The following is a 26,987-nucleotide window of genomic DNA, read 5'->3' as shown; positions in this document are numbered from 1 at the left end:
GACACTAAGGAAAGGAAAAAGGAAAGAGAGTTATGCAAGCTCTTCTGCAGGAACTCTTGCGGAGCTTCAAGATCAACTTCGGCGCAAGATATCTGAACATGAGTCTAAGAATGCACGACGTGATCAGGAACACCGAGAGTCTCAAGCTGTGATCAACAAGCTTGTCCTCTTCATCTCTGAAAAAATTCCTGAATACTCAGCTTTTACGGTTCCTCCTCCTGCAGCCACCCAACCAGCTATCGCGCCTACAACCACTGCACAACCCATCGATGGAGGCACCACACCACCCTCCAGTCCAGCTGCACAAACCCCTACCTCTAATACTTCTTCCAACTAAACTTCTAATTCCCCTTTTCTTTATGTATGAACTTGCTTTTGAATATTGTTTCTTGGATGTTTAGGATGATCTTTTTGTTTTGGATGATAAGTTTGCTTGTGTGGTAGTTTCAATCATCATTCCTTTTGATTATTAGCATTTGAAATTCCCAAATTAATCACAATTAGGATTGCTAAAACGTTTCTGATTTGTGACTAAACCAATTAATAAATGTGACTCTTTTGTGACTATCCCAATTCAAATAATGTAACTATTTTGTGACTAAACGAATTCAAATAATGTGACTATTTGTGACTAAACCAATTCACAAAATAGTGGCAGAATAGTTACTAAACACGAACTCCTTAGCGACTACAAAAACAGTCTTAACATAGTCGCAATAATAAACGACTAATTTGCGACTCAACTGCTACTAAACTAAAACAGACTTTGCAACCCTTTTGGGACTAATAGGTCGTCAATACGGTCGTAAACATACGACTGTTATATGTAGTCACAAAACTGTCCCTAAGTAGACTTCGTTGCAGTTTACTCGGAAATGTACAACTACCAATTATAGTCACAGTATCGTCGCAAATATACGACTATAAAAAAGAGTCTGTAATCCGTCGCAAATAAGCGACCATGTTGCGACCAACATATTTTGCGACCGTTTTTTTGCGACCATCGAAAAGAGTCGCGATGTAGTCGCAAAACCCTTATTTGCGACTAAAGAGCGACTATAGTAGGAGTGGCAAATGGTCTGTTTTCTTGTAGTGAAATTTTGAGGAAATCCGCGGATTCTAGAGAGTATCTCACGGATGAGGAAGTTGTCACACTTGGGGGTTGGATCACTAGACCCGAGAACACCAACCTCTATGGATTTTCATTGTGTCTTCCTCTAAACTTGCGTTTTGCTCCGGATACACTTGGTCTATTCAGGGTAGAGATGGATGAAGGCCAGTTTTTTTGGGAGTGGGACAGTCATCAGTGGGATTATGATGCCTCAAATGTAACGACTAGCGTAAGTTTGAAATTATTTTCATTAGTTCTTTTTAGGGACAATTGCATGTTGTATACCTTTATTTGGACTTGAATGCAATAGTAGACCCCATATTCGATATTTGAGAAACATAACCACTAAGGGTACTGAAATTACAGTTGACTCCCTTACGACCAAACAAAAAACACAAGCCAAAATGACAGATGTAACCCGGAGGAAGTCTGCAATAGTTTTATTTAAGGTGGATTACAAATTGAATATATGTGAAGACATGAAGGTAGGTCTACTTCTTAATTATAGTTTAAATTTTAATTAAAAAAATTATAAAAAGTAAATTGATAAACCTATTGACCAAATAATAACCACATAGACTTCCAGCATTGAAATAAAATAAATTTACATATAAACGAGTCAAATTAAGGGAAAAAAGGCTGATTAGGTTAAAATTATTTGATTTAGGGTTTGCCATCAACTATTAATATTATTTTAATACCGATAATATAACCAAACTGATAGCTGAGCCTAACCGAATGCGTACTGATTCCTTGTTTTTAACCTAACCGGAGAATTTAACGATATATATAATGTTTTCTGTAGGTCAAACATAGTTTTTACGTGATCTCTCTCTCTCTCTCCAAAATTTCCCTCTCAAAAATTCTGATATTGTTGTTCTCGGAAATTCAGATTGTATTCTCATCATTTCTCGTCTTCGAATCTCAAGGACATCTCAGATAAGTATCTCTTGGTTTATCGTTGGCGATTTTCTTTTGTAACGCGTTAGCTAATTTTGTTCAGAAATATATATGTTCTCATCGTTTTTTGTTCATTTTTGCACACAAATATGGGGTTACACAGCTACACTCAGCCATCTTCTAGTTCATTGCAAGTATGGAGTGAAGGTCCACCCGAAGTAAAATTTCTTGGTCTGACAGTTGGAATTCCTGACAAATGTTTATGCGGAAGGGAAACCGTTATGAAATGTTCCACCACAGCCGACAATCCTGGAAGAATTTTCATTGGATGCAATAACCATGAGGTTGTTAGATTGTCTGGTGGTTTATTTGTTTGGTATAATTATTATTTGAGTGTAGATAATATTCTAATGGTATATTTATTTCTATGGTATAGGATGGAGAAGACCATATTATGAAATGGTAGGATGTGGCTATTATGCAAGAACTTCAAGCAATGAGAGGTGGACTTGCTGACCAAAGGAATTCTATTACAGCCATCCAGGAAAATGAGGAAATGTTATGGGTTCAGCAGGAGCTAGACAAGGTGAAAGATCAGATGAAAGAATTACGTCGGTCAGTTCGTCGTGTAAGGAGGGTAGTCGAGAATGTCTTAATCGCCGGTATAATCCTCATTGTTGTATTAATCTCTTTGGTTTCGTAGATCTTTCAATTAAGTTATAAAAACTGTGAACCTTTCTTCATCGTGTTTGTTTGTTTGAATGGCGTATTTATGACTGTAATCTGTGAACTTGCTTCAGTTTCTGTAATATTTGGATGACTTCGTTAAAATAATCACAGTAGATTGATAACTGTTTACATATTGTCGAAAAATTAAGATTATGAAGTCTACTTCTTAATCTGTGTAACGAAGTTAGGTAATGAAGTCTGCTCGTTACTTTTTTACGACGCGATGGTTTGCGTTATTAATTAATTATATGTAACTGTTCATTGCAACCGCTTCGTGTCGTATATATAACCCAAGCCCTAGGCTTGTGATTATTTTAAAACTGCAACCAAAGTAAATCATTTCTTTTCTTTTCTCCAAAGAAAATCCTCACGACAGAGAATTGGTGATTGAAAGTCTTTTAGTTTCATTGGGACGGTCAATATAAATCATCACAGCCATGAGGAATTGGATATTGTTCACGGTTGGGTAATAATAGAAACATTCTCTATATCACTTCGTTTTATTTAACTTATAATTGTAGAATTCTAACATTCACGGTTGGGTAATTATTAGAAAGTTTCTATTGAATTTCATTTCATGCTTATAAGTGAACATAGACCATAGAAACGGGTTCATCGAAGTTAACGATGTATTAATTTGGTTGATTAGATAGATCTGCAGTTTAAAGCACGTTTCAGTTTCCTAGAAAGAAGTCTTTTTGATAAGTCTACAGCATAGCAGTACAAGTTTTAATTTGATTTGATGGGTTTGCAGACGGTTCAGTTTCCCGCGGAGAAGTCTGCCAGAGAAGTTGGCGAACAACATCATTACAAGGTATAAATTGATTTGACGTTAGTTGGCGGTAATATATATACGTTTAATTCACCGATAAGCGGGAATTGGTTTATATATGTTTATAATTTTCTGATCCTGTCATGGATAAAACGGTTTTGGTTTTATAAAACCGGGTTCGCAGACGGTTCAGTATCCCGTAGAGAAGTCTGCCAGAGAAGTCTTCAACATAGGTATAAATTGATTTGACGTTAGTTGGCGGTAATTGGTTTACCGATAAACGTGAACCGGTTTTAATCGGGTTCTTTATAATTTTCCGATACTGTCTCGAATAAAACGGTTTTGGTTTTATAAAACTTGGTTCGCAGACGGTTCAGTTTCCCATGGAGAAGTCTTCCAGAGAAGTCGGCAACAAAATCATTACAAGGTATAAATTGATTTGACGTAAGTTGGCGGTAATATATATATGTTTAATTTATCGATAAGCGGTTCACCGATAAACGGGATCCAGTTTATTCGATAAAACCGGGATTATTATAATTATTATAATTTTATTCAACCTAAAAACTGAGATAACAATATTTGTTATCTATAATTCCTTCTTGGTCATTCTTGTCAACTTTCCTCTTCCGCTTATCTATTTAGATATCCCTAACGGTTGATTTTCCCATTTTATGTGTTAAACGTGAATCTCTATCTCTCAGATTGTCTTTTTGCTTAATTCGCTTAACGTTTTGTACAAGATCTCGGCGTCGAACTCTGTATTCTTCAACCCTGCCGCTTAATCTTCGCCACAGTCTTCACCGCCGTTTCATATTCGATTAAACTGAAGATTAACTTCTTTTTCAAATCTATTGTAGACTTCCTTTTCGATTCAGTTGTAGACTAAGCATATTTGTCTTCTTCTATCTCAGTCTTCGGTGTTCTAATCCCCCGCCAAACCTAATCTTATTTTGCAGAATGGAGGAGGCGAACAATCTGAAATTTCCTCAGTGGTTTTTTACGAAGGGTGAGGAGCCGTTTCCGTGTAAAAGCATCGGCTATTACAACAACGATACGAAGCTGTTTGATGAACTGTACGAAGCTCTTGGAAAAGATGAATGTGATGAGATTCGTAACTCTCGACTGGGTGTCTTCTTACAGTTCAACCGTCTCAAATTCGTATGGGCTTCCAGACTGGTTCACTATATGCTCATCTTTCAGCTAGTCTGCAACAAAAAGTACAAGATACAGAGTCTAGTTGGGTCTAACCCATTAAGATTTTCTTTGAATGAGTTGGAGCCATCACTAGACTTAACTGTGAAGATGTCGAGTCCTTGGAGCAACCACAAGTTGATGTTATAGACGAGATGGAAGAGTTTTGGGAGAAACTTGGAGTCAGTTTAGACATCGGTCTGAGTATTGATCAACTCGTCGCAGCATGTAAGAACGCTTACGACTAGGATAAAGTATATCGTATTAGGTTGGATAATTTAGCCATCTATGCTGGGTTTATAAAAGTTAGAAAATCCTCAATTCCCACCCGTCTAAATATGGCTAGGCTAGTCATGGATTTAGATGCATTCCCTTATTATCCATGGGGAAGAGTTGCTTTCAAGAACCTCATCTATTCTGTGATGGAGAAGGACATCAACAAGAGGGTTAAGAGATTGGCGTCAAGTCAGCGTTCTCCATTTGTTGGTGATAACACAGCCAAGACTATCATGGGTTGTACGTCAAATACGTCAGCATACAATCCTTTTGATAAAGCAGAGAAGGAGATGAAGAAAGTTTTGCTTGACTTCTTGAAGGAAGATCCGTAAGTCGCCTACCTTTTATGTTATGTTTCAAAATTCTACGTTTCGCGACTCTAGTAACTTATATGTTTCCAAACCATTCTTCATCCACAGGACGTACAAGAACAAGGTTCCAGACAAATCCCAATGTTGTCTTTGGTTGTACGAACTGCAGACAAGAGCTGTGTGGCTACGAGATTTGGTAAGTCTACTAGTAAACTTCTTGTAAGATTTATGTTGAAAGTCTTAATACTATTTAACTTTGTTTTTTTAATCCATGTGATTATCCAGCACTTGGATGATGGTTTGAATCTATTGAGACATCGATACACACAACATCCTGAGAGGTTTAGATCGAATAGAGTTTCCTTCCTAGACACTATGTTCACTCATTTGTGGACGACGAAGTACTTTGACTTTGTCAAATCTGAGCCAAATGCTGATGGATCTGGAAAACTTCTGCCGGCCAGTTCCTTCAGATACCACGCAGGTCAGTATCCACCATATGCTCAGTCTAACAAATAGTGGGGTCTCCAAGTGGACGACTTATATGCGCCGTTAAACGTTAAATCTGAGCATTGGGTTGCTCTGTGGATATCGATTCCAATGAGACACATCGTGGTCTGGGACAGCATTCCCAGTTGTTCAACCGATGATGAGCTTGCGACTGCAGTTGAGCCGATAACTATGATGGTCCCGTATGTGTTGCGAGAGTTAGACAGTCATGACCACAAACAGATGTACTCGTACGATAAGTTCACCTACGAGCGTGTCAAAACGGGAGTGCCTCTGAATAAGAGGCTAGGTGACTGTGGTATTTTTACATTAAAGTACATAGAATGTCATGCACTCGGACTACTGTTTCCTTCTACTTTGTGCGACGTGAACATCACATGGATAAGGGAGAAGCTGGCTTGTGACTTATTTCACGAGATTGAGTGTTGTGGACCAAATGAGCAGAATTACACCGAAGACTTTGGGCTCTATGATCTTCCCCCGATTCGGGACTAATTAAGAACTTGTTTCCATAATCTAAAGTCTATTTAATTATGTATGTCTTATGTATGACTTATTAGGATGATGTTTTGTTTCTGTTGGGGGATCTTGTGGATGGGATATATCTTGATTAACTCTGATGTTGGGCGGTATCCATACATTTTTGTGGGATCTTCCTTATTAACTCTTATGTAGATGGATTATTGTTCTTGTTCTCGTATTTATATTCTTCTAAGTTTTCTTCGTAGTTATATTTTTTCTTCTAAATTTTCTAACAATTATACCACTTTCGAAATTCAATCTTTCCCATTAATTGCGACGACTTCGTCCATGGTCTCTCATTCATCAAACCAAAAAACCAAACAATTGTATCCCTTTTAACTTTGTCCATCACCAAATATGTCTCTCACCTAACATCTCAATATTAAAACAATGGTTCATCCTTTTTTCCACAAAGGCATCTACAGAAATTCAATAAATGACAACAAAGTGCTTTTTTTACCTACTCTACCGCCGATACTCTCTCACTTCTGCTGTCGGAAATCGAGAAATAACATAAAATAATATAAACTGTGTCAGATTTAGAAAGTTTTTCGGGAAATGTGGTACATTTGACAAAAATCCCTTTTTATTAAAAATTAACAAAATAATATAGAAAGAGAGAAAGGGAGAGAACCGATGCTTAAAGTACTTGTGGTAGAATCATTGCTCTGCTTATTTTTACACTTGACTGCTTCTCATTAGTTAGTTATTAAAATATTAATTACTTTTAGTTTTCTCTAAACAACAGCGTACAACGGAAGCTTAGTAGACATCTGAATGAAGTTAACTTTTATACTTCTTTTTGATCTTGTTGTCCAATATGAATGTAGAGTTGACCAATAGAAACAGAAATAGGTATTCATTAGGCATGTAGAGTTTACAAATAGAAATATAAATAGGTATTCATTAGGCATACATTAAGTAAAAAAATAAAATATAAAGTTTGATGCAACTAATTGTCGAAACAGACATGAAGTTTGCCCCATTCAATATGAGGAGGAACCACACACTGTTTGACATCAGCTTCCGCAACCTCTCTCATCTCCTCTAACCTCTTGTGCTCTGCCTCGAACTTGACAAGTTGTTGACCCAATATTTGATTCAGTTGGGATAGTTGAGCGTCGATCATATCCACATGATGCACAAAGGCGGTACCCTCTTCCTTCTTCGTCATGTGATCTTTCATCATATGAAGAATTGCTTTGAAGCGATCTGTTGTCTCTTCTTCCACCACGAATCTCGTCCTCTCAAACGCGTCTTTCATGGCGTCTATTACTTCCTCTTCCCACTCAAAATCGGAATTGCTTCGCTTATGTTTTCTGGAACTCTCTCCGGCCATATCACGAGAATCAAAATGAGTAAACAATCGTAACCAACTTATTCTCTTGTTATCGATGAAGGAGATACAATAGACTGAGTGGAAATTGAGAGGATATTTATAGGTGCAATGATCAATGAAGAAGATGAAGCGAAGGCAACGATACAATGAATGTAGAGACATCGAAAGGGTTCAATGAATGGAGAGATAGCGAAAGTGTACAATGAATTTAGAGATCCACAAAAGGGTACAATGAATATAGAGTAGACATTTGTTTGAAGTTAACATGGAGACTTCTTTACAAACAATAGCGTACATAGAAAGCTTACTGGACATCTGATTGAAGTTAACTTAGTGGCTTCATACACATCCCAAGACACATTGCGATGACAAAAATGAAACATATCCAAGACAAAACCATGAATTGTCAAAGTATTTTTTCCCTCTCATTGGCTGTCATAACATCACACTCAAACTGCTTCTTATCTTTCTCATATTTGTTAACCAACTCAGAGTTCACCAAACCGTTAACAACTTGTTTATTCATTGCTCTTATAGATTCTTTAAGTACCTTGATTTATTCTTTCCAGCGACGGATCTCATCCCTCAACTCCAATAAGCTCCGCTTTTGCCACCCACGTGATGGTTCTTCGTCTGACCAATGGGAAAAACCATGAACAGTGCACCTGAAGAAATTTCTTCCCGGATTTGCATCTATCCATCATTTCACAAGTACCGTAGATCTACCACAGTAGTTGCAGATTGGACCAGGAATTTGTATTTGCAAATTTGTATCAGAATCTGACCCTGAAATCCGACTCATCATTCTATATCTAATGCTATTTGATGAACAAGAGAAGAAAATGGAATCCACTTAGGAGAAATGATTGTCTTTAATAGATGATGTCGACTTGAACATGTGGAATATACCCGAAAATATCACGAAAATTCCATTTGACTTCACGATGAAGGTATCTACTCTCCGTCTTCAGCAACTTGAACAAATACTATTAGTATAGCCGACGATATCAGCCAATTAAAAATAATCAAGTGAAAATGTTACTCACACAATGAGGTCGAGTATGTCCAGGCTGCCTGCATTTTGAACAAGCGTATGAATTTTGTGTCTTCCTCGCCTTGGTCCCCTTTTTACGTGAAAGTTCTAGCCATATAAGCCAACGAGACTTCTTTTGCCTACCAGGCTTCCGCTTTGGTATTGGAGGTATACATCGGATATTTGGCCCAATCGGAGCGTGTTCGACATTGGGCATAATGTTAGCTGTGTACGACGCATATACATAATCTTTTCTATAGCAAGCTTCTACCACGGTAGACATATTCCATCCAGCTGATTTGGCAGCCTTAATTGCATGGGAACATGGTATTTTCTCCACACCAAACCCCCCGCATGAACAAGGTTTTGCTTCTAAGTCAACCAAACAGTCATGTTGCCCACCACGAACGTGGAAACGCCAACCATCAATGCGTTCGACCGTCATCATATCTGCGTAATGCTCCCTTACGGCCAATAAGAACTCAACACCCCGGCTAAAAGTGGTTGTCAGACTTAATGCATCTTCTCGTCTTTTCCAATACCACCTACCTAATTTTTTCGTAATAAACTCAATGAGATATGTGATGGGATAACCTTTGGCTTTCTTTAGCATGGAGTTGATAGATTCTGCGATGTTGCTAGTCTTGATGTTGTATCTATCTCCTGGACAGTAAACTCGAGACCATAAAGTTGGATCTGCCTCATTCAAGTACGCTGCAAGAGCCGGATTTATGTTAGTGAGCGAAGCCATGTAGTGGTTGTAATCATCATGCGTATGCACATATGCTGCCTCTTTCACCAAGTATATCAGTTGCTTCCCATTGAAATTAGAAATTATGTTTTGTTGAAGATGGTAATAACATATCCCTCGTGTTGCCCATGGGATAACATTGCGACATGTTTTAGCTATTGAATTGTGCCTATCTGAAACTACTACCAAAGGATATTCATCCGAGATACACTCACTTAATTTGGTGAAAAACCAATCCCATGAAGCATCACACTCCGAGTCGACAATACCAAAAGCCAACGGAAATATCTAAAAGTTACCATCCTATGCGCAAGCGATTAACAGTACACCTTCATACTTGCCAGTGAGATGGGTCCCATCAACCACAATAACTCGCCTAATGTAATTGAAACCACGGATTAAAGCATCAAAAAATATGAAAAGGTACTTAAACCTATGCTCGTCATCAACAACAAGGTCAACGACACTTCCCGGGTTTGACTACTCTATTTTCCGCAGACAATAAGGCAAATTCGCATATCCGTCTTCTGCGCTTCCTCTCACATATTCTTGCGCATATTGTAAAGCCCTGTACGAAGTGGTGTAATCCAAAGTCATGCCGAACATTGTCCTCATTGAATCTTTGATATGTTATGGGACACACCATCTACTATTCCTACCCGGTCGATGAAAAGCCGCCCAGTATATTTTGAGGTGCAACTCTTACGGTTAGCTTCGCTGTCCACAATAGAACATGTATGCACGTTCAGATATTTGGTGACCCAAAAAGTAATTGGATCATTCTTCACAGTGGCTACGCTCCATGTGCATCCTGGCACAGAGCATATTGCCACCAACCGAGACTTTGTGGACTTCTTAATCTTGAAAGAGAATTTTAACATAACCGCGGTCAAACGCACGTCAGTTATGGCGTCAGCTTTGCATGCAAAGCATTGACCTACTTTCAGTTGGTCTATCGAAGGATTATTTAACTGTCCATGAATACTACCAAAAAACGGTTTCCCTTCTTCAGCATCTAGTCCCAGGTCATCTCCGTCTCCATCTTCATCTTCATCTTTAAATTTCCCGTGCTCACTGTAATCGAAATCCATGTCATCAACATCTTTCGGCTTCTCATCTGTATGATCAGTTTCATTACATTCTTATGCACATTCATCTGCACACTCATTGGCACCTGGATCTACATCGTTACCAAATTCATCTGTTGGCTCTCCATCGTCAACAGAACGAGAGTTGTTTGACATAACCGGATGTCCATCCATGCACTGCGTTGAGACGCAAAGGCGAACAACATTCCTACTACTAAAATCTATCAAGTTCTGAACTGATCTATCATTTGTGACATAGACAGGAGGGGTATCTTGGGGCAATCGTTGAAGCATCATCTCTATTAAGGGATACGATAATTGAACAATCTCTGTTTCTTTGTCAATCAGATAATCTTCTACAGCCATTTCAACAAGCTCAGCGTATGTACAACCGTGTCGCAAAAAAAAACATTCTCCCATCTTTGCATCCATCCATGTCAAAATGCCAAGACCCATTTCTCATCAACCATACTCCGAAAACAAAGGTATTTGCGTCATTTACTTGAAAGAGTAAGCAGCAAGTTAAATACTCAATAGCCTAATAACCTAAGAAAAGCAAAAACATGATTGATCAAAAAGTATAATATATTATCATCGTAAAAATATACATAGGCAAGTACATAACCGATATAACACGTACGCACTAGAAAAAAACAAATTTTTTTTATAAATTTCCAATTAAAGACTAATTCAATTGTACAGACTTTATAAACAACTCTAACATTTTGACTTCCTAAATAAGTCTAATTTAGTAACCTAACTGCCTATGAAAACCAAAAACTTGATTTCTCCATATTTATAATATATAATCATGTCAAAAACATACAGAAGCAAGTAAATACCATATATCAAAGAATTCAACAAGAAAATCTTTAAAATTATTCACCAATTTGCAATAAATTGGTTTTCAAATTAGGAAGACTTCATGTTGACGTCAACTTTGTAGACATAAACTAGCCTCTATGAAGATACTTCCCTTGAAGTCTATTTTGTGTGGTCTATTTTTGCAATTACAAATTAATAAAGCAGACACTATATGAAGTCTACTATGGTAGTTGATTTCTTTTGTTGTCTTCCTTTGTTAGTTTTTTGGTCAGATTTGCAATTAAAAACATATAACAGAGTAGACTTCTTAGAAAGTTTCAAAAAGTTAACTTCGACTACACACTACAAGAAAACATGGATTGTACGACTATAGTTGACGACTATATATGTAGTCGTCATTTTTGGCAACTAAGTAGCTACTATTTAGGGACTATTTTACAACTATAAATATTTGGTCGTATAACAGTCGTTTTTTACGACTACATATCGTAGTCGCTAGTCTAATCAAAATTTAGCGACTATTTTATGATTATATTACATACCAAAATATGTGGTCGCTAAATAGTCACCAATTTAGCGATTAATATGCGACTCATATTGTTGACCTAAAAAAATAAAATAATTTATTTACCCTCGGACGCTAACTTACTGAAAAACAAGAAGCGGCTCTCAAAATTTCATTCTTCCTCTAACCCTCGTTTACTCTCCCTCTCACTCAATTATTTCATCTTCTCAATCTTTTTCTCAAAAACATTGAAGTAAACCACATATACTCATCGAAATCACCTATTGGAAATCATGCTTCTCCTCCGACGAAATCCTCAAGGTACAGATCTGACTTATCTCGAAACAACACCGGCGACGCCAGCACCTCTCATGTTCATCTTATTCTTCCTCTTCTTACTCTGATTCCTCCGGATCTGTAGATTTCTTTCTCGGCGAGAAAGACAATTGAAAACCCTATGTTTGGATCTAAAAATTTAACAGTCATTTATTTGTTTTTGTTTGTGTTCTTTGAAGGGGATTTGAGAAACCGAAATCGATAAGGGGATTGATGATGGAAGGAAGAAGAATCATAGAAAACCCTAGACCTTGTGATGGTAGAAGTGTTGTCGCAAAGAAGAGGTCTCGTCCCGATGGATTCGTCAACAGCGGTAAAAAGCTCAACGCCGAGAAATCTCGCCTCATATGGATCGAGCTTTCTCAATCAGCACCGCTCAAGAGAGATTCTGAGACATGCGTCTCGTGGTATGTTGTATCATCTTCTTCTGATTTCTAATTCCGATTTTGGTTAATTTTGGTTAATCTTTTTTTTTTTTTTTTGTTGGGTTCTGGATTCAACAACAATAAAATACTCACGTACAAGTATGTATCAAAGCTATGGAGGAAGACTCAATTTAATTTCATAAGATTTCTGCACACAACAACCTTCCTGTTGTTTTGTCAAGCAACCTTGCGTAAGCTCGCTAACTCATTTTACTTTCCAATGATTTGCTTCAATAGCTCATAAGGTTTCAACTTTGGGTCCGATAAGATTTGGTTTCTATTTAATTCTTGAGATATGGTTGTTGGATTATGTGAGGAAAAGAGGGATGGTCACACCACTAAGCTTCACAGCTTTGGAGTTTCTTTGCAGCTTCAGTTGTAAGTTTCTTCTTCTCTTTCTTAAATATGAAAGTTGTTATCCTTAGTTTATATTATTTATGTTTTATTTTCTGCTCTTTCTTATTTTCTATATTTGAACCAAAGCCGGACTATTTATAATATCTTGAAGGTTCTTTGTTTTTGGTGATTTCAGTCTCTAAAAATGAAAATTTCTGATCATGTCCTGTTGTTCTTAGGTCGAAGATGATGTTTGGCTTACAGAGAAAGCCACAGCCAAGCACACTCTTAGACAGAGCTCATGATGTACAATTTTATTTCAAAGCGGAAGGTAAACTTTCATTTGGTACAATATATTTACTTTGCTACTTATTGCTGTGATACTTTTATTAATTCTGTCAGAGAGTCATTTGTTTAGCAGCCTCTGTTGTAATTTTCGTGAGGCTTTTTGTTGAATTTGTCAAGAGTTATTTGGTAAACCAGATCTATAGACACTTGTTTTGTCTGCACTCTTTAACTAGAATCACCATTGTCGATCTTCTTATTCACACTCAAGTTTTTAAGCTAGAGGAAATGTTAGTTATAGTGAATTGCTTGTCCCGATGGTTTCTCATTTCTAGTTCGATTTTGAAATTCTGTTATATTGATACTAGGAAATGTGTCCCCATGATACCTTTTTTGTTTGTTTGTTCTTAAGGTACTTGAAGAAATGAGTTGCTCTGGGAACATTAGTGGGAACTACTTAGGTTTCAATGATGGAATACAAAGCAATTGAGAATGTGCTACAAACCATTTATTATGTAGTTGTTCATCTATTTTTTTTTATTTTTTTTTCTAATTATGTTTTTTGAGGACGATGAAGTATTCTTATTTTTAATTATGATTTTTAATTTTATTTTGTAATACAGTTTTTTATAATCATGGTTTATAATAATAAATATAGTATTCAAAAAATCATTATTCATAATTTAAATATATTTAAAACAATTAATAATATATATTTATAATTTGTATAAATACAATAATATATAAATACAAACATGTATAAATACAATAATACAACTATAGTCGGTAATTAGTCACTAATTTTGACGACTAATGTTCGTAATCGTAAAATTAGTCGTAACATAGTCGTTAAATTTAGCGACTACATTATGACTACGCTTACGACTGTGAACATTAGTCGTAATGTAGTCGCTATTTAGCGACTAATTTATTACTAATTTTTCTTACCAACTAACGATTTACGACAACTGGTTTTAGTTGCTATTTGGTCATAAAACACTATTTAGCGACTAAATAGTGATTAATAGTGCAGTCGTTAATTTCATGTTTTCTTGTAGTGACAGTCTACAATGGTTATTTTTGTAATTGACCAAACTATTGACTTTGTAGTAGACTTCTAGCTAACAAGTAGACTTCATCTATCTGTCAACTAGAAAAATTAAATTTCGTTGTAGTTAGTTTTGCAATTGACCAAGTTTGACTTTCGCCAATTAGACTACTTACAAAGTCTCCAGGAATGTTGACTTCGTTTGCAGTCTACCCTGGTCATTTTTGGGGTTGGCCAAATTTTAATTTTTTAACTAGTAGACTTCTTTAGCAGTCAACTAGTTAATTTTATATAAATAATATTACGGTCAATGCTTTTATATTTTGGTCAACTTCAAAAATAGCCACTATAGACTACTATTTTATTATCCTACAAAGACTTCGTCTGACAGTCTTAACTAAAAAGTTAAGAATTTGGTCAATTGCAAAAATACACCTTAGTAGACTGCAAACAAAGTATCCGTTATAAATATTATAATGCAGGCTAAACCATATTTTTTTTGTTTTCAAATGAAATTAAGGAGACTAAAATTTTAGTCTACGGGCTCGAAACTCGATAAATTTTAAATTGCAAAACTGACCACATAGTAGACTTTACATGATATTATGATTGTTGGACTAACAAATGAAGTCTAATTTCGACAAAAACACAAGAAAAATCACGAAATCTACCGGAAAAAAATAACCTTACGGTGGTTGTTCACAATGTCTAAACATCGAGGACGTCGTCTTAAGTCACCACGGAAGAAACCCAGCGCCAATTTAATCACTATCCAAGAATCATGACATATAACAAGATAAATGCACTTGCAAATTTTCTTTGATTAAAATGGAGAGTAGATGGAAGAAGATGAAGTTCTCATAGCATTGGGTGTTATTTAAGCTTACAAATTCAGGTTGTTGATGTTTTAAGAGCTTCAAATTTGGTTGTTCATGGTTGTTGGAAAATTGATGGCAATGGTACAACCGTAAATAAAATAAAAAAGATGGGGATATGAATGTAATAAACATTTTTGCAAAAAATTCAAAGAAATCAGAAATAATGACAATTTTGTGAATAAAATAAATGGACGAGGATTTAATAGGGAGAAAGTGGCAAATGTTGGAGAGAGAAAAAGAAGGGTCTAACATTGCAATTGACTCAAGTTAGGGCTCTAATTTTGCAAGTCTCCCTTGTTTTTAAGCATATATATAACCAAATTTTAACATCTTTTAACTGTTTATTTTTTTTTAAATAGCAAATTGGGAACAAAAATCCTTAAGAAAATCGAGACGGTGGAACGTAGAAACAAGGCTTTCTATCGAACCATTTACAAGATCGAGGGTCCGGAAGGCATAATCATCGTGCGGGTTCTCTTTCAGGTGAGAGTGGTTCCTGGTGATGATGACGAATCGGACGAGGAGTAAGAGAGTACTGATGATGGTTAGTGTGAGTGAAGAAGAGGAATAACTATAAGATGAGATTGGCAAACTTCTCATGGTTATTATGTCAAAATAATTTAGTTTCTGAATGTTTAACTTAAGTCTTTGTTTGGTAATCTTTTCTAGTTTCTTATTTTGGATTTTACCCCTGAATGTTATATGATAATGTAGGCTGTTAACTCTATTTCTCGGAAATTTGATGCCCCGTCGAGTTCAGACATGTCTTACATTAATGGTAGCTTTGAAATTGTCAAACAGCAAAACTGAATAAGACATAGGTTGCTTTGAAATTGTCAGTTTTTCGAGTATTCTGCTTTCTAATTTTTATACGGTTGATAGTATCAGTCAAATAAATGGACAAAGAACTCAAGACAACCATCTACACTAGATTTTGTAACTATTTAGTTTTAATTTTCATAATTATCAAAATTGATTAGTTTGATCATGGGATTAAAGATGTTGAATAACACCTAAATTTTGAAAAATTGCAAAAATAGAAAAAGAAAAATACATCACAAATAAAAGTGTCATGCATTTATTTAATAAAAGATCACAAGACAAGTGTCTAGTTCTCGTAGATTTTTTTTTAAAAAGAAGCAATAAGATACGAATTCAAATAATTAATAGATAATAAAAGAACCCTTTCGGGATCAGTTTAGTGACATGAGACAGAGCAGCCGAGAATCCAAGGGGAGAAGAAAGACTTTGTCACTAGTTGTGCATAGGAAAAAATTAGTAGAATCAGAATAAAACGTATCAAAGCTTGTAAACAGGGGTGATGCCAAGAAGGTGGAAACATTTCCGCATGACTATGGCCGTTGCTTCACAAAGTAGGAGACGGCTTGTCTCCTCTGCTGAGCCATTCACCTGTATAAAAGAAAAGTTAAAAGAGAAAGATGAAAACAATTGTGGATTTGATTTTAGAGTCTTCATTGTACGGTATATTAGGCTCAATTACAACAAGTAGACTTTGGGGAATGCTCACCTGACAACTGGAGTAGAATTTCGTGAACTCTTCGGATAAGTAGTAAAGGTACTTACACAGCACGTTCGGTAACAATGTGGTACACGCTTCCTCAACCGTCTACAAATCATTCAGACAACGTTTCATCTTGTTACCAAGAAAAAGAAGTCTGAATATGAAAGTTAGAATCTAAATGAGCATGTTGTTTTACCTCAGCGAATTGAAGCAGGTGAAGCCCGAGTGCCCGTTCGGCTGCATGATCCAATGTTATCTTTCCTGTCTGCAATTGAGTAAGTGTTGAAACATAAGAAGAATTGCGCATTACACAGACTTTGTATGGTGTTTGAGTTCATGGTACTAAAAATACCTGTTTTAGCTCATCTACGTCTTTGCCTGATTTTTTGATGATTGAGCAGATCCGAGCATGGGCGTAAAGAAGGTAAACGGCTGTATCTCCCTGTTCATGAAATATGATACAAAATATTTAATAAGCATTTGTAGATGACTCCATAATGCAATATATGTAGAGACTAGCTCCAAAAACATTACAGCACCTTGTCATTAAGCATTTGATCGAAGCTGAAAGTATAACCTGTCGATCTGTTGGTCTTCAGGTCAGCATACCTTGAAAGAAAATTAAAGAAAAGGATAAGTCACTTATCACATTTGTGCAGCCTTGGTTACAACAGTCATCGAGAACCAAAAGATACTAAATAGAGATAAATACTTACTTCAGAGCACCGTAACCAACTGCCTCGGCTATTTGGTCCAGCTCCTCGGGTGTCCATTCTTTGTCCTTACCTAAACAGATAAACAACATATAAGGGATGAATAAGCCAAGTTAAATAATTTGAATGATAAGAGAAAGTTAGATACCGCGCTCAGTAAGGGCTTTTTTACTGCGAGTCTTGGCCTCATCTAGCAAATCAGCTAGACGGACTACTGCTGTTGACCGAGTTCTAAATCGCTTGTTATCGTCTCCAAGGACAAGACCAAAACCAACATGGTTAACTCTAGGGTAAGTTTTATCATCGTCCGGAAGCCACCCTGCTTTTCTGGCAGCCTGATTCAAAGTTAGAAGACAACCAAAGTTACGACTGACAGTTTCAATCAAGATCACATTTTACAAGACGTGAAAACAGTAAAATATTCATCAAACCCACTTTGAAGAACATATTAAAGTGCTGCTGCTGGCCAACATCGGTCACATATATAATCCATTCAGCTTTCTCTTCCTTAAGCCGATACCTGTGCCAGAAAGATTTTAGCACCACCAGCGAACAATATGAAAGTTCAAATCAAGTCCTGATTTGAATTTATGAGATGTTTTTTTCCCAAAGATTGCTACTAAAGTCTAGATTTTAACATAAAGATAACGCACCAAAGAGCAGTCAGATCTGTTGAGGCATAGTTAAAACCACCGTCACTCTTTACAACAATGAGTGGGATTTCAAAGCCTTCGATGAATATCACACGAGCACCTTCATTTTCTTCAACTAACCCTTTGCTGCTCAATTCCTCAATAATGTTAGCGATACGAGGGTTGTAAAAGCTTTCTCCCTGTCATTAATAAATGTATCTTTCATTATCATCCATTCATGTATCTCTTTCACATTCTGTCTCAAAAAAATTAGTTTACGTCCCTAACTATTCCTTTACCTTTTCTTCAAGCTCGACTCGAAGGCTTTGGTAAACCTTGGCAAACTCGTTTCGGCTGATTTCACAAATCTTAGCCCAGGCCTTGCGGTAAACAGGATCTCCACGCTATAAAGAAGAAACAAAGGAAACAAAATAGACAAGTGAGTTATTTATTGCAACTAAAAGCATATTAATTAATACACTGTATAACAGAAGAATGCATCAGTGAAAATTGAAAATTGTTATCTACCTGTAGATGGACCACAGCCTTCTGTGCTTTTTCCTTAAACTCTGGCACCAAATCAAACTTAAGTTTTGATTCTTTGTAAAACAACTATCAGAGGACATAATAAAGTTAATACTAAATTGCTTTGGTTAATTGTTCTTCACATAAGAAGAACTTTAAAGCTTGGGAGGGCATATGATGCAAGGAAGCTGACCTGAAGATCTCCAATTGCTGTCTCAGTGACACTATCTGTATCAGGAAATTTCTCAAAGAGGTACTCAATGAGCATGCCAAACTGCAGAAGAGAAGCGGCTTTTATTTCTTTGATATCTTTTTAAAATACTCAATGTCAAGAAAAATCATTTGTAGGGCAGAAAAGTAGCTACCTGTGTTCCCCAGTCACCAACATGGTTTCTGCGAAGAACTTCAACCTTTGAGTACTCGAGCATGCGAGCTAGCGTGTCACCAATGATAGTCGATCTTAGATGACCAACATGCATTTCTTTCGCAATGTTCGGAGAGGAAAAATCAACTACAGCACTCTTAACAGAAAGAGTAGGCGCCCATGTGTCAATCCCATTGATAAGCATGTTTTCAATACACTGCAGATAGATTAGAAAAACAATTTATAACAAACATAAAGTTAGATTTATACGAGGACTAGAAAATGACTAATAAAACAACAGGAGCACCTTAGCCATCCACTTAGATGATAGTACAACATTAACAAATCCAGGTCCAGATATTGTGCATGATTCCACAATCTCAGAAGTAGGGAGACTCTTAATAAGGGCCTAGGTGAAAATGAAAACAGAATAAAGAGTTGGTTAAGAATCTGCGGATACATCACACAAAAAAAAGCCACAAAATTGTACAAGACCAAACCAACCAACCTGTCCAATACCAGGAGGACTCTTGAACTGTGTACCCTTTCCTTTAATTATAGACCATAATCCCATTGCATTGTTACTGCATACAACAACGAGCCTAAACTTAAAAATTAGTACTTTAAAAAATTTCATTGAGTTAAAGTGGAAAGAGGGAGAAACCATTGGTAATCTCCAAATTTGCCAGGCTCAATCAATGGCTCAACACCAGGTTCATCAGGGACTGTTAATTTAAGAGACACACTAAAGAGCTTTGCGAGTTGGCGTCTTAGATTTCCACTAAATGCTTCATTCTGTTACATCAATCAAGAAAACAGTCATAAAACAGTAAAGAATAATTATTAAATTTACAAGGAAAAAAATGTGACTTACAGCTATCATGGTTGCCATCAACAATGTCTTATGGGTGGTTGACAAAGGAACCAAAGCTGTACCAAAAAGCTGTAAACTGAAACTGTTACGGAATAGTGCAAAGTTATAAGAAAAAGTTGTACATAAAAGGGGTATCAAAAAGCTGAGAGTAAAGATTTTAATAAAGTTTTTGGTAAAGTTTTTGTTATTGGTAAAAATTCAAAACAGTACCACTTGTAAAGCTTTGTTTTTGTTACCAATCAAACCCGAAGTCTAGCAAAACCAATAAAAAGAACGATACTAATCAACATATGACTTATCAGAGTCTGTAACTTAGTCATCTGAAAACATAGTTTTAACAACTGATTCATAATTCTACCAAAATCTAAGAACAGAATTGAGGAGACTAAAAAAAAAGTAAACAGAAAATTGAAGCACAAGAAAGTTGAATTATCTTCAGAGTGTGGTTCCTTAACATGTCTAAGCTAACGGGAACGTACCTGAACAACTCTTCCGGAGAATGCTGCGGGGAAGAGGAAGAAAAAACGGAGCTGACGAGAAATTGTTAGGGTTCAGGACTCTTTTAACACTATATATAGTTACGTATTCAATTCTCTCAATACACTTAAAATTTTAAACAGGCTTTAACATGAGGCCCATTATTTATTTATTTAGTGGCTTAGTTTTTTATTTTACTAGATAATATCCCGTGCATTTGCGCCGGATATTGTATAATAGAATGTATTAATTAATTTAAATTTATTTAATAATCATATGAAAAATTTAACAAATTAATTTAAATATCATTAACATTTTTGACATTTTATTTATTCAAATCATACAATATCAAAATATATAACTTATTTAAATATAATCATACATATATTATACATATCTTTTAAAGTTATTTATTTTTTATTGTTCAATTTTGATAATAATTTTCATTAGTATTTTTAAGCATTTGAGATAATAAAATATTATTAATAATAAAAACGAAATTTTATTATGTGACTTAAATATATAATTTAAGTTTTTTATATAAACAAACAGATAATTTAAAGTATTTAATAATTAAAAGCTAAACTATTTTGAAAGTAAAAAATACATATTTTCCTATAAAATCATATGAAGTGCATTCAAAATTTTAAAATAAAATAAAAAAAAACTTTTTTATATTCCCCTTAAGAATCTTAAATTAAGATATATTGCTAGGTTTAGTTAAAATTTTTAATTGTTGTAATTAAAAGCTAGATAGAAAATAAAAAATCAATTTGTTTTTTATATAGAAAAATATTTATATTTGAATTAAATAAAAAAATAGTGATTTTTATATCATTATATGTAGAATCACAAACTGAATATAATGATTATTATTCTAAAATAAATGTATTACAATTTTTTTGGATGTAAGTGAGAGTTAAGAAAACTTGATTTGATAATTATATTACAATTTTTTTATATTCCCCTTAATTTAAGTTATATTGCTAGGCTTAGTTTCAATTTTTCATCCTTGTAGTAAAAGGTAGAAAGAAAATAAATATCAAATTGCTTTTTTATATAGCAAAATCTTTAAAGTGCATATTTGAATTAAATTTCAAAATTATGAATTTTATATAATTATATGTTGAATCACATACGAAATATAATGATGAGTATTCTAATATATATATATATTACAATTTTGTTGGAGGTAAGAGAGAGGTAAAAAAAAATTGATTTGAGAATTATATTACAAAAATTTCGTTCATGAGAACATTTCAAATTTTAAGAATAAAATAAATATACATGAATTTGTAAGAACTAATCAAACATCTAAAATAAATACTTAAGATGTTTTATTTAGTTTGAATCCCTTATTATGAGATGGTTATAACCAAAATATTACTGTGGTCATCAAAAATTTATTATACATATAAGAATACATATGTATTCTAAATCAAAATAATATAAGAAAACAAAGAAGAAAATGAGAAGTATATAAAACAAAGAAACAATAAAATTCAAAACAATGTAAAATATATAGTAAACAAAAAATATAATCAAACTCTTATTTGGGTATGCAAGAACATTCTAAAAAACAAAGAAAATATTTAGGATTTGGGATATGGCGTAGGAGGATGTGAGAATAGTTATTTATAGGATAAAAAGTGATGGAAGTTACATTTCTAAAATAATTAAATTAGAGAAGTTACAATTATAATTAATAGAGTGTTTAAATGAAAATGAATGGAGGAGAAAAAGTCAATTCACAATTTATGTAATTTCAGTTATAATTTAGTAGTAAAAAATGAATTTAAAGTATGCATTAATGTATATAATAAAATGTGTTGTTTAATTAAAAATAAATATTAAATTTTTAAAATTAAATGTCAAATGGACTAATAAAATGAATAGGAATATCTAATTCTCAAATAAACTTGACTTTTTTTTGTTAAAACCAACATATGTGCATTTAAATTTAACTATGGAAATTTAAAAAATTAAATATGAATAGATTAGAAAAACAAGAAATATAAAAGAAACATTTTATTTTTTATATAAATAAAATTAAAATTGTAAACCATGTTAAATATATATAATACTTTCTAAATTAAAATATATAATCAAACTCTTACAACACATAGAGATATAACAACATTTGATATTGGTGGGAGAGGAGGAGATTTTATTTTCAGTTATAATTTTATTTTAATGTGTGAGTTAAATGTATTGTATTAATTGGTCTTAAATATTGTTTAAAACAATCAAAAACTAGAAAGTTAATAAAAAAAATTAGAAAGCATTAAATAAAAATCAACCACTAAGGAGAGACCAAAACCTTACTTTTATGTATATGATTTTATCTACCAAATATAATAAATTTTAATTTAATTTTATTATTATTCAAAAATAAAATAGCATTCATATCCACTTTTCCCAACTTACATTCACTTCTTGCTACACATATTTTTACTTTTAAAATTACAACATACTCAACTCTCTTTATTTTTACTTTATTTTTTTTTCTTCTCATTTTTTTCGAGACAATTGCATATACATCCATTTTCATAAGATAGTCTTACACTCATACATACTTCTTCACCATAGTGTACTTTTGAGTATATTTTGACAAGTTTGCCATAAAATGAAAACTATTTTGCCTTTGAATGACTTCCTCCTATATTTCTCTCTTGCTTTTATCTTTAGTATCATTTGTTTAGTTATTATCCCTGTTCAAAAACGCGGCCGTCGAGGCTGCCTAGGCGCCGGTTAAGCGCTCGGCGGCAGTGCTCCGCCGCGATTTCGCCAAGATCGGTGTTAAAATCGGGAAAACAAAAAAAAAACTGATAGATTTTGTCTTTTTTAACCTTTAATAGTATGATATATCTTAGATCTACAATTTAGTTAACGAAATCAGTTGAATCCGAAGTGAATTCACTTGAAAACAAGTAAAAAAATGATTGACATGTCTATATAGTACTTGTAACATTTCATGCTACTAATCATTCTCAGTGGCTAACTTTGATTTAAACCTTTCACCTTGAAACAATAAAAACCATTCCTTTGATTTGAATACCATTCCAGCGAATAGTGAAGATCATGATTCTGAAAATGGAGATTTTAGAGAGGAAGGTGACACTGATCATGTGGCTGAGGAAACAAATATTGAAAGTGGTGATCCTACGGTAAGGATTATAGCATCTTCTGAAAGTACCATTGTAATCGACCTCAACGTGAGTCTGACGGAAGAGGATTCTGAAATAATAGAATTAGATGTCGAGCAGCTATACGAAGAAACTGAAGATCACATGGTTGGAGACCAAGGTAAATTGAATCATTATCTGTCTTTTTTTTTGGGAAATATGTAGTATTACTGATGTCGATTTATGTTTTCTCCATTTGGACTAGGACCAAACGAAAATGAAGAGAATCAAGATCACTTAGTTGGAGACCAAAGTAAGTTCTCTTGTTAACTTGAAATAACAATGTAAAAGTATGCATTGTTTTTTGATGATACATTTTCTGATTTATAAAAAATTAACCGTTTGGAGGAGGTCTTAACGCAAACAGTGCCATCATAGCTAGAAATAAAAGGGATTACAGTAATGCTCATAGGTGGGCAGTCTATAACGCTTTACTTGAAAGGAGTGTGAATGGAAAAGTGGTTAAAAGTACCAAAAGAGAGGTATCAAATCTACTGAGGATGCATATTCGAACAGTTCAAAGAATATAGAGACAAGCTAAAGCCACTCCCGCTGGTGTATTGGTTGATGTGTCCCAAAGAAGGAAAAATAGATGTGGGCGCAAGAAAATTCCTATTGACATACAACGAATTATTGATACACCTCTACATCGACGGACGACTTTGAGGACGTTGGCTGAAGCCCTTGAGATAAGTCACTCAACACTATATAAACATGTGAAAGAAGGTCTTCTACGACGTCATTCCAATGCTCTGAAACCACATCTAAAAGAAGAAAACAAGGTAGCTAGGTTACGGTGTTGCCTATCAATGTTGGATCCTAGCAGTTTGAATCATGAACCAAAATTTATTGATATGTACAACAGTTTGCATAAGAATGAAAAGTGGTTCTATATGACCAAAAGAAAAGAGAACTACTATCTACTTCCTGAAGAAGAAGACCCCATACGGACATGTCAAAGTAAGAACTTCATTGGAAAAGTTATGATGTCTGAGATTCGATGATGAAGGAATCGAAACTTTTTCTGGAAGGATTGGGGTTTTTCCTTTTGTCATTTTTCAAGCTGCACAAAGACGGAATATAAACAGTGAAGCTGGGACTATGGAAATAAAACCCATTACATCAGTTAAAAGAGACGACATAAGAAGATGTTTGCTTGAAGAAGTTCTTCCCCAGATTCGTGAGAAATGGCCTAGTGAGGATGTCGGAAAAATTATCTTTATTCAACAAGATAACGCAAGAACGCATGTGGCTAAGACAAAATAATTTATTTTCGATAGGGATATAATCAACTTTTACTTAACCTAAAACGGATAAATGCACGGATCCCGGGTCGGATCCGAAATCATCACTCATGTAACATCCTTTTCTCGATGTAAAGGTAAAACTTGACACATTTTTCATAATATGGATCCTTGGTCAAGTGGCAATAGAGATGGTTCTCATGCCTGGGAGGTCACGTGTTCGAACGAATCCCTAGTCCATTTAAATTGTTTTTGCTCGCAACAGATACTTATTTGTTTTAATTCGAATAAATCAAATAAAGAAGTAATAATAGAATTGAGTATTCTGTTGTGAAACTAGAGAAGAAACAAGAGGTTGTATTTTCTTCTTCTTATTATTGATCAATCTAATGAGTGTTACATATATATAGGGATGGATAAACCCTTAGTACAAAACCTACTAGGAATAGGAAATAGGCAATGGTCCTACGGCCATGGGCCTTACAAACTAGGACATGTATGAGCCGGTTATGGAGATCCATCCTAAGTGATTTACAACACTCCCCTTTGGATGATATAACCGTGCAAATGCTAAGAGATCACCGTAATACGCTTGGGGATGCTGCCTCATTAAAACCTTACCAAGAAAACCCATTAGGACAAAACCATGGTGCAGGAAAAAGAGTACAACACGTATTACTCCCCCTGTTCCAAGCATCACTAAAAGTCCTTAAGTCTCCGCATCCCAATCTGGTACGTGAGCTTCTTGAATGTTAATGTTGGTAATGACTTGGTGAAGAGATCGGCTGAATTGTCGCAAGATTGAACTTGCACCACTTGAACTTCTCCGGCCTGTTGTAGTTCATGTGTGAAGAAGAACTTAGGTAATATATGCTTTGTCCGATTTCCCTTGATGTAACCTTTTTTGAGTTGTGCGATGCAAGCGGTATTGTCCTCATATATGACGGTTGGTTCCTTATCGTCGGCCATGCCACAATCTGATCAGATGTGTTGAGTCATCGACCTCAACCAAACACACTCACGGCTGGCCTCTTGCATAGCCAAAATTTCCGCATGATTAGATGAAGTGGCCGCAATGGTTTGCTTCATTGAACGCCATGAAATTGTTGTACCACCATGCATAAATACATAGCCGGTTTGAGACCTAGCATTATGTGGATCCGATAGGTAACCTGCATCAGCAAAACCAACTAAACCTTCTTTGTTATAGTTAGTATAAAATAAACCCAAATCCAATGATCCTTGTAGGTAACGCAACACATGTTTGATACCGTTCCAGTGCCTTTGGGCCGGACAAGAACTAAATCTTGCTAGGAGGTTCACGGCAAAACAAATGTCTGGTCTAGTGTGGCTAGCCAAGAGCATTAACGCTCCTATAGCACTGAGGAATGGCACTTCCGGACCGAGAATCTCTTCATCGTCCTTCTTTGGACCAAATGGATCATTATCCAAATTTAAACTTCTCACAACCATTGGGCTAGGCAATGGGTGAGCTTGGTCCATACCATTTGATGCACAAGGATTCCATCATTTATGTACTCAAGCTGCAATCCCAAACAAAACTTAGTTTTAACTAGGTCTTTAATTTCAAATTCTTTCTTTAGATATTCAACTGTTTGGGCGATTTCCCCATAGGTTCCTAGGATATTCAAATCATCCACATATACTGCGATGATTACAAACCCTTTGTTTGCAAACTTATTTATAAAAATACATGGACTGATGGGATCATTCTTATAGCCTTCTTTAGTTAGGTATTCACTTAGTCTATTGTACCACATACGCCCACTTTGTTTCAGTCCATAAAGGGATTTGTTTAGCCTTATGCAGTATTGTTCTTGAGAACCATTCTTATCTTTGAGCTCAATACCCTCTGGTAATCTCATATATATTTTATTATCCAGTGGACCATATAAATATACGGTCACTACATCCATTAGCCGCAAATTAAGTTTTTCACTTATAGCCAGACTTAGCAAAAATCTAAAAGTCGTTGCATCCATCACATGGGAGTATGTCTCCTCATAATCTATTTCCGGGTCTTTGAGAGAATTCTTGTGCTACAAGTCGTGCCTTATATCTCACGATTTCATTATTCCCATTTCTCTTTCTTAAAAAGACCCATTTGTGTCCCACAGGCTTTATATCGAATGGTGTCCTTAAGATCGGACCAAACACATTCCCTTTCTTTAATGAATTTAACTCCACGTCAATGGCTTCTTTCCATTTTAACCAATCTAGTCTTTGAGTGCACTCTAATATAGACTTGGGTTCATG

At 35.1% G+C, this 26,987-nt stretch overlaps 1 protein-coding gene, 2 long non-coding RNA genes and 1 pseudogene across 6 annotated transcripts; 2 read left to right on the top strand and 2 right to left on the bottom strand.

Moving 5' to 3' along the window:
* Window positions 1-8,689: 8,689 nt before the first annotated feature.
* Window positions 8,690-11,034, bottom strand: LOC147950234 (uncharacterized; annotated as a pseudogene).
* A 969-nt stretch (window positions 11,035-12,003) lies between these two features.
* Window positions 12,004-13,996, top strand: LOC104699916 (uncharacterized). Of its 2 annotated transcripts, none has more exons than XR_015563639.1 (6): window positions 12,004-12,187; window positions 12,382-12,609; window positions 12,728-12,818; window positions 12,950-13,005; window positions 13,203-13,294; window positions 13,661-13,996. It is a non-coding gene; the product is annotated as an uncharacterized LOC104699916 (long non-coding RNA). The 2 variants fall into 2 exon arrangements; XR_015563638.1 differs by having other exon boundaries at window positions 12,014-12,187; window positions 12,921-13,005.
* A 2,229-nt stretch (window positions 13,997-16,225) lies between these two features.
* On the bottom strand, window positions 16,226-20,423 carry LOC104699930 (arginine--tRNA ligase, cytoplasmic-like). 3 transcript variants are annotated; one of them, XM_087460963.1, is made up of 19 exons: window positions 20,284-20,313; window positions 20,015-20,056; window positions 19,805-19,886; window positions 19,595-19,725; window positions 19,439-19,514; window positions 19,238-19,339; window positions 18,932-19,147; window positions 18,760-18,840; window positions 18,570-18,653; window positions 18,341-18,445; window positions 18,063-18,241; window positions 17,845-17,929; window positions 17,558-17,744; window positions 17,413-17,482; window positions 17,236-17,305; window positions 17,049-17,138; window positions 16,893-16,961; window positions 16,703-16,801; window positions 16,226-16,584 (listed from the first exon to the last, which is right to left on the bottom strand). In XM_087460963.1, exons 3-19 carry the CDS (start codon window positions 19,820-19,822, stop codon window positions 16,474-16,476), a joined length of 1,773 nt encoding a protein of 590 aa, XP_087317089.1. In that variant the 5' UTR covers window positions 19,823-19,886; window positions 20,015-20,056; window positions 20,284-20,313; the 3' UTR covers window positions 16,226-16,473. The 3 variants fall into 3 exon arrangements, with proteins under 3 accessions (XP_087317089.1, XP_010413632.1, XP_010413639.1); XM_010415330.2 differs by lacking the exon at window positions 20,015-20,056 and having other exon boundaries at window positions 20,284-20,423; XM_010415337.2 differs by lacking the exon at window positions 20,015-20,056 and having other exon boundaries at window positions 19,805-19,873; window positions 20,284-20,347.
* A 2,398-nt stretch (window positions 20,424-22,821) lies between these two features.
* LOC147950233 (uncharacterized) lies at window positions 22,822-24,872 on the top strand. Its single transcript, XR_015596274.1, has 3 exons — window positions 22,822-23,587; window positions 23,672-23,719; window positions 23,815-24,872. It is a non-coding gene; the product is annotated as an uncharacterized LOC147950233 (long non-coding RNA).
* The last annotated feature ends 2,115 nt before the right edge of the window (window positions 24,873-26,987 follow it).

This window comes from Camelina sativa, chromosome 1 (assembly GCF_030686135.1).
Source record: "Camelina sativa cultivar CO46 ecotype springtype chromosome 1, ASM3068613v1".
In the NCBI taxonomy this organism is placed as follows: domain Eukaryota; kingdom Viridiplantae; phylum Streptophyta; class Magnoliopsida; order Brassicales; family Brassicaceae; genus Camelina; species Camelina sativa.
This window is presented reverse-complemented; position numbering and strand designations above follow the sequence as displayed.